At 39.8% G+C, this 20,966-nt stretch overlaps 1 protein-coding gene across 2 annotated transcripts in view; it reads left to right on the forward strand.

The window, feature by feature from the left end:
* cdh23 (cadherin-related 23) overlaps positions 1-20,966 on the forward strand; it is a 158,219-nt gene that overhangs the window by 67,447 nt on the left and 69,806 nt on the right. For both annotated transcript variants that reach the window (XM_053333442.1, XM_053333440.1), the window contains 3 exons: positions 13,351-13,463; positions 15,349-15,537; positions 20,136-20,285. In XM_053333442.1, the coding sequence (XP_053189417.1) occupies positions 13,351-13,463; positions 15,349-15,537; positions 20,136-20,285 (452 nt within the window). The remainder of the gene's footprint in view (positions 1-13,350; positions 13,464-15,348; positions 15,538-20,135; positions 20,286-20,966) is intronic.

Below are 20,966 nucleotides of genomic sequence, written 5' to 3' on the forward strand. Positions count from 1 at the left end.
TTTTTTCAAAGTGCTGTGTGAAATGCAAGAAAGGTAAGAGTCGCTTTAATAGGCATTATAACAACTTAATTTCTTTCTATTCACATGTAAAGTGTATTGCACCTTAGCTTCTGGCCAACAGCTCCAACAACAAACAATCCCAAAATGTCAGCAATTATCCACTCAAACCCGCCCTCGAGGACGGCCAAGGCAGTGGCACAGACAGCCTCAGTCAGTCTCACTGACAACAACGACCTGAGGGAGTGACACACCAGAGCCAAGATGCACTCACTCTGGCACAATATCCCCGCAATACACTCTGATTTGAGGATGTCTTTGCACATACATACATGAATGAATGAATTACACACACACACACACACACACACACACACATACACAGGGAAGGAGAAAGAAGGAAAAGATACCAAAAAAAACGCCAGTATGATTCTTAAGAAATCTTAAGTTATGTTTGGTTGATGGAGGTAACTTTCACCTCTCTAAAAAGAGCTGGGCTATCTGTGATTTCTATTACAGAGAGTTAGAGGGCCAACAAGTCTTTCCAAAAGCGTTTCTGTCTGTTAGGATAAGACTTAAGCCATTGTGTAAAGTTTGTGCAGACTCTCCACTGTGTCTGTAACAAGAAGGAGAAAAGTCAGCCTAGCGTCTCACAGAATGAAAGGACATCCCCCAAGCTTTTCATATCAACCTCTTGTTTATCTGTGTGCGCTTGTTTCTATCTCTTGCCACATGCAAGCACAACTAATCCCATCTTAAGCCCTTTTCCATCTCTACCCTTTTCTATCCTTTTAGACAATTCCTCCTTTCTTATTGCATCTCTGTCTTCTGTTTAGGAAACTGCAGCAAAGAATTGACCGCATTGGATTTTAATTTGTAGCAACCCAAGCAGAATAATTTTCTAAATTGATAAAAGATGATAACTTCATTTTTATGTATTTCATTACAGAAAAAACCACAACTACTTAAAAGTTTGTCAGAGGCCGCACAGTGAGACCACATATTGCTCTGATACAGACACAGTGTAGCCAAAGGGGTCCGCTGACTTCCATGGCCTTTGTCTGTGACAGCATGTAAACACCCCATCTGCCCCCCTGACACAGGAGTGAGGCAGACATCCCTGTCCAGTGCAGTGGGTCGGAGAAAGGGAGACAACTGGCCTTGTTACAGCATCCCCACTGCACACAGGTCAGACAAGTACGGACACGCCATTTCCCGCCTGGACAGACTGATAATAGTAAAGGCGATTATTTCCCTCCGTCTGCCTTTCCACACATATCTCTCTCCGTCAGTACTGCTACACACTGATGCTCTGATTCCATTCCTCTATTACATAGCTCATATCAGCAGGCATGCTGTAATATGGACAAGGCTAATACCTGTTATTCTATGGGGAGCTCTTATTGTGACTGTCGTGTCATTGGGATTTCTCTGGGTTTTCAATTAGACGCTCGGAGGCTCTCTGCAGCTTGTTGCTATGTAATCTCCCAGAGAAGGCAGATAGTCTGCGAGACACTGATCACAACACAATCCAAAGTCTAGCAGAGCCTATAGCTGTGTTCACATTCAAGTCCAGACCTCCCTTGGCTACTGTAAGATATAGGCAGGGGCGGTCTTTACCATTAGGCAAGGTAGGCAATTGCCCCCTAACTAAAATAGGCCCCACACAGATATATATTTACTATGCTGTTTAGATATGAAACATGTACAATGATGTTACTATTCTAATTTAATATAAACAAAAATACTACAAGAGTCCCAAAAGTACATTAAAAAATATACAACAATGTTCCTCACACCACAGATTAATGGACTATTTCATCACCGGACAGGAAGCTACGACCCCTGCACACGTCTCGACTCACATGTTGCTAAGGGCACAGAAACTTCTGAAAGCAAAGTGCAATTCAGCACAACATCAAACAGTAGAACAGACTTGTCATAGTGCACATTTCAAAGGAAAACAAAAAGGAAAAGTAAAGCAATCACTGTAAAACTCCTGAAGGTGATCTGTTCTTCTGTTGCTCCCACCGAAACAACCAGCGGGACCACAGTGCACCAAAGTCCTCATGAAAACAAAGAGAATGATGATGACAATATAGGAAAAACTGCATTCAGTGACGAGAGCATGTCGACTATAAGATAAGAAATCTGCTTCCAGGACAACAATTTAAGCCTAATATGTTCATTTCATGCAACTGTATACGCTAAACACAGTATTTGTCATTCTAATACATTTATCTGGCATCTTGTTCCTGGTTACTTTACAGAGTAAGATTTTACACAAAAATATCTGATCAACAAATAAAATATGATATAATATAATGTGTTACTATAGATTCAACTATCCAGCAGTTTATACAGCAGCTAAAATGAGCTCCACCGTGAACAAGCACTAATAAATATACAGTACCTTAGATTCATTGTGTCGATAATATTTCTGCACTTTTACCTACATGCAGGACTTTTAACACAGTATTATAAGTGTGGTAATAGTTTAAAGTTTTGAGTACTTCTACCACTGCCAATACCAACATTCTCATTTACAGAAAGGGTGAAAATAAGGCATGAAGGAGGCTCCATAACTGAGTTCACCCAGGGTCCCAAAATCACTGAGTCCACCCCTGGATAAACAGTAGGTACAGTACAGTACAGTAGAATTCCTTCATTTCATGGTTTTATTTATGGAAACAACCTAGACATAAATACACTTGTTGTAAAAAACCTACAAACTAACAAAAATATACAGATTCAGTCCCACATGACACATGGACATGTCTGAACACAAAAGACAAACTAAAACTAGAACTAAAACTGAATAATAAAAATATAATTGAATCCGACATTTTTACTAAAATACTACTACATTCGCCCATATCTTCCTTATTATGGGTATCTCACATCATCTGGTAAGCTGTGGCCCCTAAACTTTAAAAGGATTTAGATCCAAAAGTTCATATCTACGAACTTTAACTGAATTTTGGTGATACCTTATATACTCTGGTCACATGTGACTTGCTGAAAAACTCAACAACTTTAGTGATTTAATGTGTCCTTAAAGGATTAGAGAATCAGTATCAATTGTATCAGTCTGTGAAAGGGCCTGATCCAACTGATAATAATTATGTTTTTATGTTAAAAAGAAAAGAAGAAACAACAAAGAAAATATACGGTTCAGTAAGAATCCTCCATCCTGCCCTTGATCTCATTCACTGTTTGTTGTCCTCCTACAACAGAATAGTTTTTTTTTTTTGTTTAGCAACATCTCAGCACAGACATATATATGACAGCTTTATCTATTGGTGTTAGAGGTTCTCCCTTATTTTCATGTATCTAAAGGATAAAGGAGATGCTGCTGGCTTTGACAAATGTTATCCTAAGCTATCTGCTTCTGAACAAGCATATTTCCAGATGTCAAACCCAATTTTCTTATTTTTCTTTACTGCTGTCTTCCAGCCAGCTGTTGTTTTGTACAGAGCGTGCAGAGCCAGATTTTGTATCGTCTAGCAAACTACAAAAAAGAAATCAGATATGAGGGTAAATCTCAAGTTCTATACTCTGGTCTCACAAACACAGACAAAAAATCTTACACCTGTGCTTCCACACATGTGCACACACAAAGCGGAGAGATAAGACTACACTGCCGGCTCGATGCTCTGTTGAAGAGAGAAAATGTGACTCCTCGTGCTGACAGATCAAAGCCAGCAATCAATATCTCTGAGTTTGATTATTTTCCATGAGAAGTGAAGATTGTGGATCGATACATTTGTCTGTGACCTGGCTGAGAACCGGTTTTCACTGGGGCATTTGAGACTGAAGTCAATTTAGTAAACGCTAAGGACTCCGTAGAACCGACTGTTTCCAATAAGTGTGATATGTGGTAAGCTGCATCTTTGTGGCCTATTACTGAGCTTCTATTACTCTATCATGAATTATTTTGTATGTCAGAATCTTTGAATAATGTTCCAATCATTGCACATGTTGTTCAATTGCCAGTAGTGTTGCATTGGGTGTTTTATCAGTGAGAAGCAGGTGCTGGATAATGTCCCTGTCACAGAACTAGTAACTTATACTGGTTTATTGAGGGGAGCACTTGAAGGGTGGATGGGAACTGAGGGAATAGTGCAAACCTCCCACACCTCACTTGTATGCAGAGGTTATACGAGGAAGAATATAGAATAAAGCACTACTTAAAGCATCACTTACCTACAAGAAGCTGTCAGCTGAATGTAAATCAAATCCCAATAGGATCAGAGGTTAGAGTCATATGACTCCAGAAATTCAGAGACACGCAAAATTAAATTAAAAGTCTTACTTCCAATCTTACAGTGAAATTGTTGCATGACCACCTCAGCTTTTCATTTATGGAAAGCTGTTGGACACGTTATGGGAGCCAACAGTGCTCAAAGTCTTTAGGAAAATCAGAGCAGTGTGTGCTGCCTTGGCTCACACAGCTGCACTCCATTGAAAATAATGGCCTAAACTCTGCAGCATTTGAAAGTGGAGTTAGTTGCTTGCAGTACTTCTGGGAGTGGAAAGAAAACAGTTTGCAAAGTACATGTCTCCGTTCCATGCTCATCAGAAATGTAAGGGGTCCTGATCAACTTGAAGTGGGCTGGGTGTAGTATGAGGGGATGCTACCTGAAAGTGCATCTAAGCAGCTATGTCAACAGCATAGAGTGGGATAACTTGGCAGAAAAGTAAAGGCACTTTCTTCTGCCATGTATTGTCTTAGAATACTTGTCCTTGAACCTCTTTTGAAGAAAAACTTTTGATGAAACTAGTTCATTGAGTATTCATGAAATGCAGCTTGTCTGCCAATGGCGAGACACCCACAGGGCCATTATCACTCTGCATCACACACACACACACACACACACACACACACACACACACACACACACAAAACCACATACAGACTCACTGGTAGCTGTCATACACCAAGGGTGTGTGTGTTTTAATGCAAGCAAGATGTGAGTGTAGTTTAAAAACAATAACTAAAACCTCATCATCAACATGATTTGCCTGTAGGCGTAATCCTTAAAAGTGACACTAATTTGTGTACATTTAGCAAAGTACACAAAATCTTCGCCCCAAGACTCTGAGCATTGGCTGCATGCCATATCACATTACTAGAATGTTCCAGCGCCCCCATGATGTTGTCACAAACTAGAGAAAACAGTTGTCACTGGCTTAGTCATGGCGATTACACTTGGAGAACTCCTGCTTCGGCTGTCCTCAAAAGCTCATTGCTCAGAGAAAGTCATTGTCATCCACTTGTCGCACGCCCGATTGAACTCATCAGATCAAACGCTGTGTTTCTTCTGTTCTCTTGGGCAATCCCTCACATAATAACAACACATGTATGTTTTTCACTTTTGCGACTCAATACACTCAGTCTCTCCCATTTCTAGCCTTTCTATTTTTCTCTCCGCATCTTAGCACTCAGCCTTACGCTCTCTGTAAGTGGAGGAGAGAATTTCAATGAGGAAACCGTTCTCAGTAAATGAGACCTCAAGTCATTGTTCGTGACACAAGAATTGAAATGTGTTTGTCAATAGATAATATGAAATCTGTTTGCATGTTTTTCTTTATGCTTTGGTAATGCTGACATTGTTCAAAATGGCAAATTATTGGGATTACTTTTATCTGGTAATTGTAATAGTAATTGTAATCTTGTATTGAGGAAAGTGCACACAGACTAAATTTGCACCACAAGGAAATAATAAGCGGTTGTGTGCGTATACTGCATATGTGTGTGTGCGTGTATTTGAGTGTGTACTGCACACTAGACAAAATCATGGCATGGTTTCTCATTTTCCAGTCCAATACTGTTGGTAATGTGAGAGCATGGCTAATCCCCTGGAGTCTCACATCATAGAATCAAACTCTGCCAGTTAGCACCACATGCCATGCACTCTGACACACAGATGCACACACACACACACACACACACACACACGTGTGTCTTTCTATACTTGTGAGGACCCTTTTTTTTTACATAATGCATTCCCTGTTAGTCTAATCTTAACTATTACATTTAAATTCCTAATGTAAACTAAACGCTAACCTTAAGCTTAAAACCAAATCATCAAAACTTTTAAAACATCTGTTGATTATGTGAGGATTGACTAAACTGTCCTCGTAATGCAGACATGTCCTCACTGTGGTGGTTTAAAACTGAAATTGGTACTCAAAAAAACGGCAGTAGCAGCCACCTTACATACACACACACACACACACACACACACACTCATGTTCTATCTACACAGGAATTCTGTATTGAAAAACCTACACATTAACACATACATGAAACATATCAACACTACCTCAAGTTATGAATATTAAATGCAAAAAATATGCATTTATTTGTGCTGAATCTATGTGTGTGTGTATCTGTGTGCAGCAATTTTCACCTCCTGGGGGTCTAATCATAGTGTCCTGGCAGATCACTGGAGAACTTTCTATCAGCAATTAGAATATGATTATATTTTCTCTCTCAGTGGGACCTGTGAGTCACTCTGTGTAATTTCACTCTGTATCTCTGGTCAAGCACAGCACACAGCAGAGCTGAGGTGGAGGACCGTTCTGTGGAACCTGAAGCAATGAGTCAAAGCCTCTTTAGAGGATGCATACAGAGAGTAAAACCAACAGTCTGCTGTTACAGTGCACTTGTACATTACAGCACACCACTTGTGCGCTTTTGCAGGTGTGTGTTTATGCATCCATTCCACTTGGCCAGGTGAGCGCCCAGTCGCCCGGGTAAGGAGCGGCTGTTGGAGTAGATTGGCATTCTAGTCAGGCCACTGAAGCTGACAAACCAATTTAGAGGCACAATGCCTACTCTGAGCGGGTCTGTGTCCCTGATGCATATTACCCCCCACCACCACTAATCATTATCAACATCAACCTCATGCCCTTCCCTATGATACAAGCAAAAAAAAAAGTTGCATATGTTGTGTCAGTTTATTTTCATTGGTGCCTGACACAAAATGACATTGGCATTGACAATGGCAGTTTTTTCTATGTTCAGTCTTAGTGTGACAGTGTGTGACAGTGATACTGCTAATGCTCAGCTTGTCCCAATCAGTTACTCCAGGATTATTACAGTGATCAGGATCATCTTCAAGGAAGCACTGGAACTTGTTGATTTCTGTTTCATTGTTTTCATGGTTCTTGGAGAGTTCATCTTTTGTATTGTCCCTCAGTACTAAGCTTATAGTAGGGGTTTTTGTGTTTCATTTTAACATGTTGAGGCTTTGAATAATGCAGGAATCAGACAGTATTCCCTAACACACTTTCCTCCATTTCCACAATTAAAGAGAATATAATCAGCTGTAATTTTCCTCCCGTTTATGTCCTTCCTTCTCTCAACCTTTTGGCCTCAATCCAGGTTTATTACCCAAGGGCTCTGCTCTCTCAGCTAGTCTGCCTCCTCTCCTCTATGCCCCCTCTGTGCTCTTTGTTCTGTAGCTTCCCTCCTCTCCATTCCAGACTAGGTACAGGGAAATAATAGAGCAGCCAGTGGGGAGTGGGGAACACAGGCATGGGTTAATCTGTTGACCTTAGCCGTTGTGCACTGTAGACTTACCATCTGAACGTATTTCTCCAGAGTCTAGACCTCAGCTATTACTATAAACTATTTGAAGAGAGTGATTCTTAATCCCTCAAAGTGCAGCTGAAGGTTCACAATGTGCTGCACTTAAAAAAAGTGAACAAACTAAAAAATATTCATTAAGAAAGTATCCTTTTTGGATTTACTTTTTGTTACACTTTGGACATTGTCACATCTACAGGAATATGATTCAGATTTTCAGATTTCAAATTTTACTGTCCCGTAACTGCTAGACCATATGAATATGCATTAATAAAGAAAACAGAAAATGTGAGATCTTTTTAAATATCTTACTAAATATGTCAAGTTTAAAACACAATTTGAAAGATAAATTCTGACCATATCATGAAAATATGATCTGAATCTTGAATCTGCTACCTATGTAGATATAAAGGGCTCATTCTAAAGTAACAAAAACACAATTCTTATTTTCAGGTTATTATACACTAATTAAAACATACGAGATGCCATTAAATCTTACCCACTGGTCCTTTAAATCCACATCAGAAATAGCCTTTCAAAATAATGTTCTGGTCAGTGACACAAAGTTGACCCAAATAGTTAATAATATTAGGTGCTTGTAAACTTGTAATTTTGTGACTGACATGAATCTACCAGAGCCCAGTTTAAATGAGTAAAAAAAAAATACTGGTATAAATGGTCAAAATGTAATAAAACAAAATAAAATAAAATAAAAATCTCCCAAAGCCTAATAAGTGAACTTTCAAAAACGTTGTGCCAAATATTGACCAGCAGACAGGAGTAATAGTGATACAAGCAGTAGCATAATTATTTTCAAGTCTCTGGGACAACAGTTAGTAGTGTGGACTCCAACATATCAGTCAGCACTGTTTGCAGCATATGTTTTTGTTAGGATGTGTTGATATTTTATAGTTGTATGATATTTTACTCTGTAAATATTACAGGAATTGAATGTGTTCCCTGCTAACTGTGCTGTACCCTGTCTCTTGTTATAGATGCAACCACTGCTTTCAAGTTGGTAATCTGCTATTTGTGGTGTATATATTGTCACATTTCTATTTTATTATAGACACAGAATGATTCCACTGTGTGTATTTGCTCTTTTTGATCCTGAGATTATGCTGTTTAACATACACTATATGGCAGATAGGACAGTTCCTGTGCTGTCAGCTGGTATGAACAGACTGTATTAACAAGACATAAGTGAATTAGTTCCAGGAGGACTTGACTTGAGTCATCTCATTCAGCCCTCCCTGCTCCATTGTTTGCCTTAGATTAGTCTGATAGCATTCACATGTATGGACTGCCACTATCTACAGATTGCATAGGGGACTCTCCAGGTCTCATACAACACATTTAGTGGGCACAAAGAATAACAATGAAAGTGTGAGGGCATTCAGTGTTCCTGAATGAGCAATGATTCATCTCGCTTGACCCAGGTATTGTGTAGGGTGGATGGTGGGTGGGAGACATTAACAGCGGTGAGGTGACAGCGATGGGGTGTTTTTTCGTTTGCTGTCTCCATCTGCTGGGTGTAATTAGCAGAAAACAATCACGAGATGCCCAACAGAGAGCCTGAAAGACACTGTCAAAGAATAGTGTAAGAGAGGTGAGAAAGTTAACTAGCAGGGGTATAAACTGTGTAAAGTGAGAGGGAATTAAAAAAAAATATGACTCAAGTGGGTCTCAGTCTAATATTTTAACCTGTGTAATTGAAGTGTATAGAGAACGCCAAGCACACTTGAACTTGTTAATGAGAACAGTGTAGCGTTCATAATTTGAAAGGCTTCTCTTTGAAGGAGTGCATAGACTATAACAAAGTTAATGCAATTCATCAGCCCATGTGAAGTGATGTAGTTCATGAGAATTGTGCAGGGTGCTACAATAGCCAATCAATTTTCTATGCATTCTTATTGTCTTAAAGATCCCCTCCAGACATGTTTGATGTATAATATATACTCTACGTTGAATAATAATTTGTGCCTAATATGTGGGGGGGGGGTTCACAAAAAAAGTTATCTTGGTAAAATCTTTAAAACTATATCTCCTCCTTCTCAAGGGTCTATGAATATGTAAATATTGTTCATAGCAAAAATTGAACTGTTTTGGTCACAAGATAAACCCTACTTCAAGGTAATGTCTCCTGCTTCACAATAATATACATTCTCAGTATTTGTCCACTGGAGGTTCAAGTTTACACATCACAGGTGTATAAGTTGAATGTTGGACCAAGATGGACTTCCTAACAATTTTTGATGTAACAAATCTTCTTCTTAGGCCTGCCCCTTAAAACTGGATTTTCAATGAGCACAGAGGAATTTTCCAGTTGCTGAAGATAAATGTAAAAATAGTCTTCTAGTATCAAAGTCTGCACAAACATCAGTATACACAGTGAAGCTCAAATATCCAAGTGAAATAACAATGAATGAAATACATTTATGAGTGGAGGAGGACTTTAAGTTTAAAACAATTTCAGAATTTGGTGTGAGAATATTTTATTGACAGAAGATTAGTGTAATGAAATAATAGGGTATATTCTATATTGAAAGGGAAAGTACATTAAAATCAACATCTGCATTCATCCTGATTGATGTTGTTGACTTACAATCACACAAACATGTTGCAAGGCAAGCTGGAACAGGTCAGCATACTTTAGTTCAAACATTTTGTAATGCTTCACTTCTAAGTAAACAGGTCAAATTTCTTATGCATCCTTCTGTCTCTGTATCTGTATTATACAATGTATATAAAGTACTGAAGAAGAATGTGATTTAGCATAAAAAGCAGTGTATAAGTGGTATAACTGGTGTATAAGACACAGACTATTCTGGGCGGTGTCATGCTGGGAAAAATGCTTTTCTATTGAAGACTCGTTGATTTGAATGTACCAGTAGCTATTCATTTATAAACACATATGTTCATACTCCAGAAATGTTTCAGTTTACTTTCATTTGAAACACAATTGAAACACACATATTACACCTGAAACAGTGTGTCAGGTTGATGGTTAATGGTCCGGTAATGATTTGCTTAACTGAACTGGACCGGTATATTAACTCAGACCGAGTTCGGGTTAGGCTGTGTTTTAAAACAACACGGTAACTTAATATCTTACTCATTTTCATTAGTTGCCGAAACAGCTGGAGTGCACCGCTTGTCTGACATTGCTGTTTACAGGACGTTATTGTTCACAAATGTGGACGTTCACATCATTATCTTTACAGTTATAGTTGTTGCTCTTAATGTTGGAAGGCCTTTTACATACCTATAATCATATTCACATCCAAACTGTCTATATATATTTTACTGGAGAATAGGACACCGGTGTATAAGAAGCTACCAACTTTTAAATGAAAAAATATTGCTTTAAAGGTGCGTCTTATACACCATTTTTTACAGTAATTTAATTTATTGTGATATTAAATTCATTTTACACTTAGTATTTCATATCTAAATTCATTGTGCATATTTTTGACATCTAACAAACGTGTTAAATGCAGAAAACAATGAACCCCACATCCTGCATCCATGTTTGCTTTTTATCAGTCTTTTTCTTCTTTGTTGGCACAGTGAAATGTTTTGTTACTCTCTACCACAAACTTTCAATCAAAAGAATATAATCTGTTTTGCTTGTGCAGAACAACACATACTGTATACAAAGAAATACAAAGATATCCACTCATAAAAATTGCTAAAATAAGTGCTACTAGTGGTCAAAAACTCTGCAGGGGATGTTTTAAGATGTGAAAATGACAGGTACGCTGTGCTTGGTGCTTTTTTCGTGTCAGGATTCAAAGAGTGGGAATATTTACCAAGCTTTCATCAAAATTACAGAGAGTGTTGTCATGACATGAATCACAGTTAAACTATGACATACAGCGGGTAAAAGAAGTATTGAACACGTCACCATTTTTCTCAGTAAATATATTTCTAAACGTGCTGTTGACATGAAATTTTCTCATGCAGTCCACACATGCAAATAAATCAAATTATAGATGTCCATAAATTAAGTTATGTGTAAATAATGTGAAATGACACAGGGAAAAAGTATTGAACACATGAAGAAAGGGAGGTGCTAAAAGGCATGGAAAGCTAAAACACCAGCTAAAATCTATCAGTAATTAAAAAGCAATCCTGCCACACTACAAACATCTCATGATGGGTAAAGTCAAAGAGCTCTCTCAAGACCTTCGCAACCTTATTGTTGCAAAACATACTGATGGCATTAATTACAGAAAGATTTTCTAAGCTTCTGAATGTCCAGTGAGCACTGTTGGGGCCATAATCTGGAAGTGGAAAGAACATCGTGTCACAATAAACCTGCCACGACCAGGTGCTCCTCACAAGATTTCTGACAGAGGAATGAAAACAATGATCAGAAGAGTTGTCCAAGAGCCAAGGACCACTTCTGGAGAGCTTCAGAAAGACCTGGAATTAGCAGGTACAATTGTTTCAAAGAAAACAATAAGTAATGCACTCAACCACTATGGCCTGTATGCACGCTCACCATGCAAGACTCCATTGCTGAAGAAAAAGCATGTTGAAGTGCATTTAAAGTTTGCTGCACAACATTTAGACAAGCCCGTGATATACTGGGAGAATATAGTCTGGTCAGATGAGACCAAAATTGAACTCTTTGGATGCCATAATACACACCATGTTTGGAGGTCACTGCACATCATCGCAAAAACACCATACCAATGGTGAAGTTTGGAGGTGGGAACATCATGGTGTGGGGCTGTTTTTCAGCATACAGCACTGGCAAACTTCATATAATTGAAGGAAGGATGAATGGGAAAATGTACAGAGACATACTTGATAAAAATCTGCCGCCATCTACCAGGATGATGAAGATGAAACGTGGGTGGACATTTCAGCAAGACAATGATCCCAAACACACAGCCAAGGAAACTCTCAATTGGTTTCAGAGAAAGAAAATAAAGCTGCTACAATGGCCCAGCCAATCACCTGACTTGAATCCAATAGAAAATCTATGGAAAGAACTAAAGATCAGAATTCATAGAAGAGACCCACAGAACCATCAAGATTTGAAAATCACACCTGAGTAATGCATGAGACTAGTCTCTCCATACAGGAGGCGTCTTGAAGCTGTCATTACCAACAAAGGCTTTTGTACAAAGTATTAAAAACATTTCAGTAAGAGTGTTCAATACTTTTCCCTGTGTCATTCCATTTTATTACACATAACTTAATTTCTGAACTTACTTATTTTTATTTGCATGTATGGATTACTTGGGTTGTAACTGATATCTGGTGAAAATGTCATGTCAATAGCACCTTTACAAATATATTTATGGAGAACAATGGTGACGTGTTCAATACTTATTTCACCTGCTGTATGTAGGACTCAACTTGAATTTGGTGAATGTGAATTGTTGTAAACCTGGCATACATCCAGTAAAGAAGCGAAGGAAGGTAGAGAAGCTGAAGAAGAAATAGTAGAAGTGGAAGGGGAGTCCGACAGTGACAGATGAAACAAAGGAATGCAGGGGAGGCAGCATGTGGAAAGGTTTGAAGTGGTGGGTCAGCCTAAGGCAGGTAGAGAGACAAAAGACAGCACAGCAAAAGCTGTATCCATATTGCATGAAATAGAGACATGCACATAGCTCATCCACCACCTTCCCTTCCAGAGACTCCTCTCTGCATCCCAGGGGTTATGTTGAATTATCCACAACGCCAGTTTCGTTTGTCGCTCTGACTTTCTTATCTCTCTCTGTCTCCATCCATCCATCCAGGGAACACCAACAGCGTTTTTGCCCTGGACTACATCAGCGGTGCCCTGACAGTGAACGGCCAGCTGGACAGAGAAAATCCACTCTACTCAGCAGGATTCACTCTCACTGTCAAGGTAAACTGCTGAATGGGAGAAGAGTTGAGGATGGAGGGACTGTTGCATCCTAGAGGAGGGACTCAAAGTGTGTTTAGCCTGTGGGTGAGAGAGAGCTTTGATATGATGGTGTATTAAATCAATGCATTGTCTGGGTTTAATAAAGTCTCAAAAGACCTGCTAAGTGCAGTACCTCACTCTGGCTTGTACTGTGTGTGTTGTAATGTAACAGTCTTTAAAGTTTATACTCATGGCTATAATTAGGAAAGATTTCAAGGTCAATACAGTACTTCACTGAATAAACGCAAAAATCCCACAGCACCAGTTATGTCATAAAATGCTATACGTATGTCTCAAAACAAAGAGCTTTACTATGCTTGGTAGTGAAGATGTTTGTGATTCTTTGATAATATCCCTTTCAGAACTTTGTGTGCAGCGAACAGCCAGCAGCAAGAGAGTGTTGGGGGATGTGGAGGAGGACAAGATAAAGGAATAGGATTTAGAGTCCTCCTCGATGCTAAAGGCTCCTTTGTTCCTCCTTCTCTTTCTTTTTTTCTTCTGTTTGAAACAGGTGGAGTCTCTGAATCCCTCTTTCCCTCCACTGAGCCTAAAGTCTATCTCACTTGGCTTTTTAGCATGTCGGTCCTGCCCACTCACCCACCAACACCAAACCCAACCCCCCACCAACTACCCCTGACCCACCTACGGCCTTCCCACCTTGTCCACTCTGCCGCTTTCTTTTTTTGTCGTCAATTCTTCTCTTCCACTGTCGTACACCAAGAGGTTCCCACGGGGTGTGAGAGGGTGCATGAAATTGATTGCCAAGTGCTACTGAAAGTGGAAGGATTTGTGATCAAAGACCCAGTTTTTTCTATGTTGCTGCAATGTTACATTGTGGATTTTTATGGCATGTCAAGTCAAATCCTTTGCACATGCACTGCGCAACAAATGGCCTTCAAGAGCACTTAATGGCCCCACTAGAACTCATTTATTTGCTCGTTTAGCTGCAATTATTGCTCATAAAGAGCAGATTATATGCAGGGTTTTATATGAGAGAGCATTGAGATGCAATTCTGAGATTTAATACAAAAAGGGATTCTTGCTAACATATTCTAGCCTCAGTCTATCTTTTTAATAGAAATCAATAATTACAAAAAAGAAAAATAGAATAAGCGAAAGTGCTGAAAACGAAAAAATGTCGCCCAAAAAATGTATTTATAAGATATGGATTTTTTCCCCTCACATTTTCTCTGCCTCTCTCTGCTTGTGCTTTCTTAGGTGGTGCTACTATTGATTGTGGTGTGCCATAGTAATACAACTAATTTCTCAACTTCAGGCAGCTTAGATAGTGCTGAGCGTGTGGAGGTGGAGGTCAAATGATTCATTGGCATTGGGACTAGAGAGGCTAAACTACCTTGATTACCCAGAGACCAGCATGTTGTTCCTGCCTCTACTCCTATTTCTTGTGACACTCCTCTATCAGTAAAAGACCACAGCTGCCCATTCCTATCTTTCTCTCCCATTTTTTCATTTCAGAGGCCTCACATCTTCGATACTCAGGCAGCCAGAAACAGAGTGTGTAATTGTGTCTTTTCAATGGGACTCCTTTCTACTAAATCTCATTGTGTGTACGTGTGTGTATGTGTGGATGTACATGTTCTGGCCCTCTCTTGGCCTCACTTTGAGCCTATTTCTATGATTGCTTTGAGTCCGTCTGTCCACCTTTTGATCCAATAAATGAACAGCTGTAAATACCTGGCTGAGATTGCATGCTGACCGCCTCCATCCAAAATGACATTTTCAGTGCAATTGAATGCATCTCATACCTCTCTCTCTCTTTCTGTCTCTCTCTCTCTCCCTCTCTCTCTCTCTTCATTTGCCACTTCCCTCTGTGGCTCCATATAAGGCCACAGAGTTGAAAGATGATCGCAGTCCATCAGAGGCCACAGTGATGACCACCTTCACCATCCTGCTAATTGACAAGAATGACAATGCCCCAAAGTTCAACAGTTCTGAGTACCGGGTCCGCATCACTGAACTTGCCCAGGTGGGCTTTGCTCTGCCCCTCTTCATCCAGGCTGAAGATAAAGATGAGGTGAGTAGATCACTTCCTTATGTGGCTGTCACGACAGTCACAACCAGTTAGAATATTCTTGACATTGAGGCTATTGTCACACCTTGTTTCTTTTGTATTATAGGATTTTACCACTGAATGTACAAATAAAGACCTTTTAAGTCCCTGGCTGCTGAAGGGACTTAAAAGAGACATCAATAAATGAGTGATCAGTTAGAGCAGTAAAGTAAAGTTCACTCCTTAAAGCTATTTTTTACTTTGTGTATGATCAAATTAGATCTCACTACACAGACAGCTGAGACATCTACATGTTTGTTTTAAACAGTGTGTGGATGGTTAAGATTTATCTTGTTTGTAAATGTAGCAGCCAAAAACAACATCAGCCCAGCTGTGTTCAACATTGTGCTTTGGTGTGCTTTAGTGTGTTTGCCACATCTAGTGATGGGCAAAGCAGTTTTGTTAGTGTACTGAATTATTAGAATCAGTTCATTAAAAGATTTTTTCAAAAGATTTGTTCACAGAATAGTTCAGTGCTTGACTGGAGCTCTGACTGCGTAGTCCCACTCACTGAACTGAAACATGGCCGAATGTTCAGTTCAGCTCACTAACTAGTGAACTGAGAAGGGTCATTTGTGAAGGATAAGCCAGTGAGCAGAGAATTTAGTTAGATAAAAGTACAGTTTCAAACTGAAAGCTGCTATCATAATTTCCTACACTATTACAGCGCTATTGTAGCATCCAGCACTATAACTGTATAGAATGTATATTTTTGCAACACCTAATTATTGAATATAATATTTGGTAGTACTTCCTACTTCGAGACTTCAAGATATAAAGGGGGGGGGGGGGGGGGGGGGTTCACTCAGGGCTCTGTGTACATACAGCAAACGAACCACTGAACATGCACCGTTCCCTGAGACCAATGTTGTTGAATCATTGCAACTTAATGTTAGCAACTCGAATCAGCTGTATATTTGTTGTCTTGAACACACCCCATTCCTCCTGCAAACATGAACATGAATCAGTCACTCAGTGAGTGAGTGTATCCCTGCAAACGAGTCATGTTCACTCGCAACTGACTGAGAGCTCAACTCATTCTTTTGAACAAATAGTTTACGAATGGCACAACACTAGCCACTTCCCATTAGCTGTATCTAACAACCTACTGTGGTGACAAATAGGGGTACACACACACACACACACACACAAACACACACAAACATCACACACACAGAGCCCAAACACTTTTTCACTTACGCTTGTTCTTCCACTGTGTCTCTCTGTCTCACATGTGCACATGCTCGCTCACACAGCCTGAGACCAGCACATTGGACTCGACTACAATTTAATTTGCTCTGGAAGAGATGGGATAGAGCATCAAATTATACCTAACGAGGAAAATCAATCACCTAGGGTGCAGATAAGCCGAAAGCTAGTCAACTCTGATTGATTCAGGCACAGCCGCCTCCAGGGTGGAATTTGACAGATAACTGCAAGTCAAGTGGATAGAGAAAAAGGTGGAGAGTAAAAAGAGACACATGGAGGAGAGGAGAGGAGAAAAATGGGCGAGCTAAAAGTAGCCTGCAATGGAGCAAAACCAAAGTCTGAATAATTGGTGGAGCAGGAAGAAACAGAGAAGACGGGAGAGAAAGAAATCACCTGAAGGAAAGATAGCAGGAGTATTTAGCAGCAGGTCTGTTTATTAATTCTAGGGATGATGTGTTTGCTTCTATCTGTGTTGCAATGGCGAGGCAATGAGGGGAGTACCGTGAGCACATTTGCTGCATGGAGGTGGGGTGACAACCCAGACACCTGGCATGTGATAAGAGGTCCCTCTGTAGGTCAGCACGCAGCACCCAACATTTTTTCCACTACCCAACACTGCAGTCAGTTCAGGGAGGCACCCAACTGCTAAGATTGCTCACTAAAAATGGGGGAATAGCTATGGAAATTCTGAGATGCATTAAACCAGATTCACCATAGATGATGCATTAGAAAGCATCCTTTCAGGATCACTCCATTAGCACCCACAGCTCACTGCCCGTTCGTCCTCATATAACACAACGAAATGCGACAGGAAGAGCTCAAAGAAGCAATGAATGTTAAACGCATAGTTGCATGCCGGAGACAGAACATGCCTGCGCTCTACCAGTTTTGCATTGTAACGCCGTGTCACAGTGTCACACACGCACAGTTCAAAGAGTAAAAATGTTTTTGTCAAGCAGTTTTGTATTGCTGTTTTGATCCTTTAAACCTGCATGTCAGTGCCGATACGCACACTCATTCACACTCCGCTACACCTGTGCTGTAATCTCACTTTTTCCAAGTGTAAAGGATTATAGGCAGACGTTTCATTTCTTAGACTATGACACAAGTGGTAGTTACCTCTCTCTCCTGTCTTTCGCTCCCTTCATATCCTCTTCTGCTCGGCTAGCATCTATAAAACTTTTGCTGCTGGAACTTGTCAGTAAACTTTGTGGCTGTCGCGTCTGACAGGGTGCTTTTATTGGGGGCTTCTAAAGGCAGAAGCAAATGGACGGGCAATTACGTTTATGGGCAGTTTGAGGTGACATCCCTGCATATTGGATGGTCTTTTAAATAGGAGTCATCAGCCACAATGGTTCTCCCAGAGATGAAAACAAAAACAAGAGGGCTATTTCAACCGCCAGCATAATGCCAATTGACCACCACGCCCGTCTTCCTCTGTCTGCCACAATGGCTCCTTGATTGGCCGCCCTGCAGCTTTATATATGAAGACAGGAGGGCTCTTGTGATGCTTTCTCAAATCAAGACAGCCACAGGCTTCTCAGGTCTGTGATGTTATTTTGACTCTGACTTGGTTTATATTTGCCCATCATGCCTTTGTATTCTGAGATGTCTTTGAGTTAAAGAAGTAAGAGAATGCTGGGGATTGGAGGTGCTCTTTTCAGAGGTTATTCACAATTTCATGTTATCAAAAGCATCATAATCACATAGCACTAACCTTGACATTCAGACCCACCTAAATACACTGCATAGTATTTCTAAATCAGATTCATGCTCACATAATCTAACAATGTGTTGGCAACATATAGTGAGCCAAACCCAGACACACGTGGCTGTGCATAGATAGTCATGGTTGTCATCAGGGATTACATCATCCCTCCTTTTCCTCTTATAATACTCAAACTATGATGATTAAAACACATGGTTTCAGCCTCATTCAGTGGCAGGGTAATCATCCCAGTTAAACATACTGCATACAACTCTGTGGACAGTGCAGTGGGATTTGCTCCATGTTGCACTCAAATGGCCATTTACATAATGTGAAACAGTGCAGTACAGGATCTATGTGGCAGAGATAAAGGAGAATTCAGATGAGGAGGCGAGATGAACGTATGGTTATGGACTGTGATTTGATTCTTATGTCTGTTTTGCATTCTAACCTTGTCAGATCCATTTTCCCACACATTTTGATTGTTCTGCTCGCTGGTTATTCTCTTCTGCTTTTCCTGCAAAGCTCTGAATCAATGAATAGTGGACACGAAAAACAATTTTCACGTTTTAGGTCAGCCTCCCCACTACCTTTTGAGTCTTTTACAGGCAAATTATTTCACACAGCAAGAGGAATAGCGTCTTAATAAATGTGTCTGTCAACCCAAATACTGTTCATAATGTTTTGAATTTATGATCAGCAGTGATGGGAAGGTGTGTATGTATAGTGCTTGTAAAGTTGACACGTTGTAAAAGGTTCTAACCTCTCACACTGACTGACAATAAAAGACAGTTGTGAAAAGAAGGAGATATATTACATGTAGAGAGTGGGAAGATAGCGAAGGATAAGGGGAGTGTATACAAAAAGATGCAGAGATAGAAAAGAAACATCTAGCACATGGCTGTTACAGAGTTGAATGGAGCTGGCCTCACAGCTGATGTTGCACGTGTAGCCTAATGATCAGCATCAGGATGGAGAAAATGTCCACTGAGTCATTCAAGCATTAGTACAGTACAGCTATCTTGCTTGTGAGCATCACAATATTTTCTGACAGCACAAACAAATGCCTAGACAACTACTTTCATAATATCATCAATAAGTTGACAATAATACAAAATGTGGTACAGTAGTGTTATTTGACACTGAAACCTGAATATGTACATGTTAAACCATGTTGAAATATACCTTATATACCTATACCAATGACTATCATATGATTAGTGTATATCGTCACAGTATGGTCAGGAGAGAGCAGTCTGACCTTTGACCTCTTCATTTGGTTTGCGAAATTTGTGATTCATATTCTACCGTCTCTACTGTCACAGTCAGTGTAAATAATTACAGTACAACAATCATCTAAAGGTTAAAAAAAAGGTTCATGTTTTGGTGTAAATGAGGGGTTTGATGAAGTACCAGCTCTGTCTTTCTGTGTATTCATTATTCTGAGTGTCTGTATGAATTATACGTTTTATCCAAAAGCTAATCATAAAAACTCTAAAGATATATAGTAGCATAGAATTTATCATGTACATTTGTCACTGGAAGGTTAGACAGAGTGTATATCAACACCTGCCTCTGCTCCATCTCAACATCCCCTTCTCTGTTTTCTTGTACTTGCTCCTCTCTCTTATCCTTCCTGCGGCAGGGGGTGAACAGCATGTTCCAGGTGTTTCTGACGGGAAACAATTCAGAGTACTTCACCATCTCCCCCACAGCAGTACAGGGGCGTGCTGACATCAGGATGAGGGTAGCCCTGCCACTGGACTTCGAATATATTCGCAGCTACAGTTTTTCTGTGAGTCTTCAACTTATTATTTATTATTTAGCATGCTTAAAGTGTACTAATGGACATTTATATGAAGGAATGCACACTGGGATGAACTCCAGTCCCCACAACTCTGAAAAGAATCAAGACGGAGGAGATGAATTAACAAGTAAACAAATATTATACAAAGTTTAGCAGTAGGGGATAAAATAGCCATTATCTCCTCCACAAGGTATCTAAGGTTTTTTGTTTTTAAGTAGGATGCATACATAAACACCTGCTGAAGATTCATCCATTTGCATCCATGTAACAGATCAGTTTTGAAAAGAGATACAACGTGGAATAAGAGAGGGTCATTTTCTTTTGATGGCCAAACAATGAATTTGTGGACACAAATCAGCTATATTGTCCTTCTGCATGACTGCCTTTGACTGAACTCTGGATAAATCACTGATTTCTAAGCAGCAAGACTGAATGTAGCTTCATTGTGTTTCTTACAACTTGTTTTTTATTTGTTTGGACACAAGGCTTTGTCAGATATAGGCTATATCTCTTTCTCAACACTGTAGACCTGTGTGAACAGTGAAATTGGTATTTTACCCCTGAGTCCATTTATAAAACCAAAGGGTGCCTGGCTCTGTATCTAATCCAAGATATCCAATTCTTAAACAAGCCAGCTCTTTATGACTGTATCTTCTGTGGCACTGAGGA

The sequence above is a fragment of the Scomber japonicus genome, chromosome 14, assembly GCF_027409825.1.
Source record: "Scomber japonicus isolate fScoJap1 chromosome 14, fScoJap1.pri, whole genome shotgun sequence".
Lineage (NCBI taxonomy): Eukaryota > Metazoa > Chordata > Actinopteri > Scombriformes > Scombridae > Scomber > Scomber japonicus.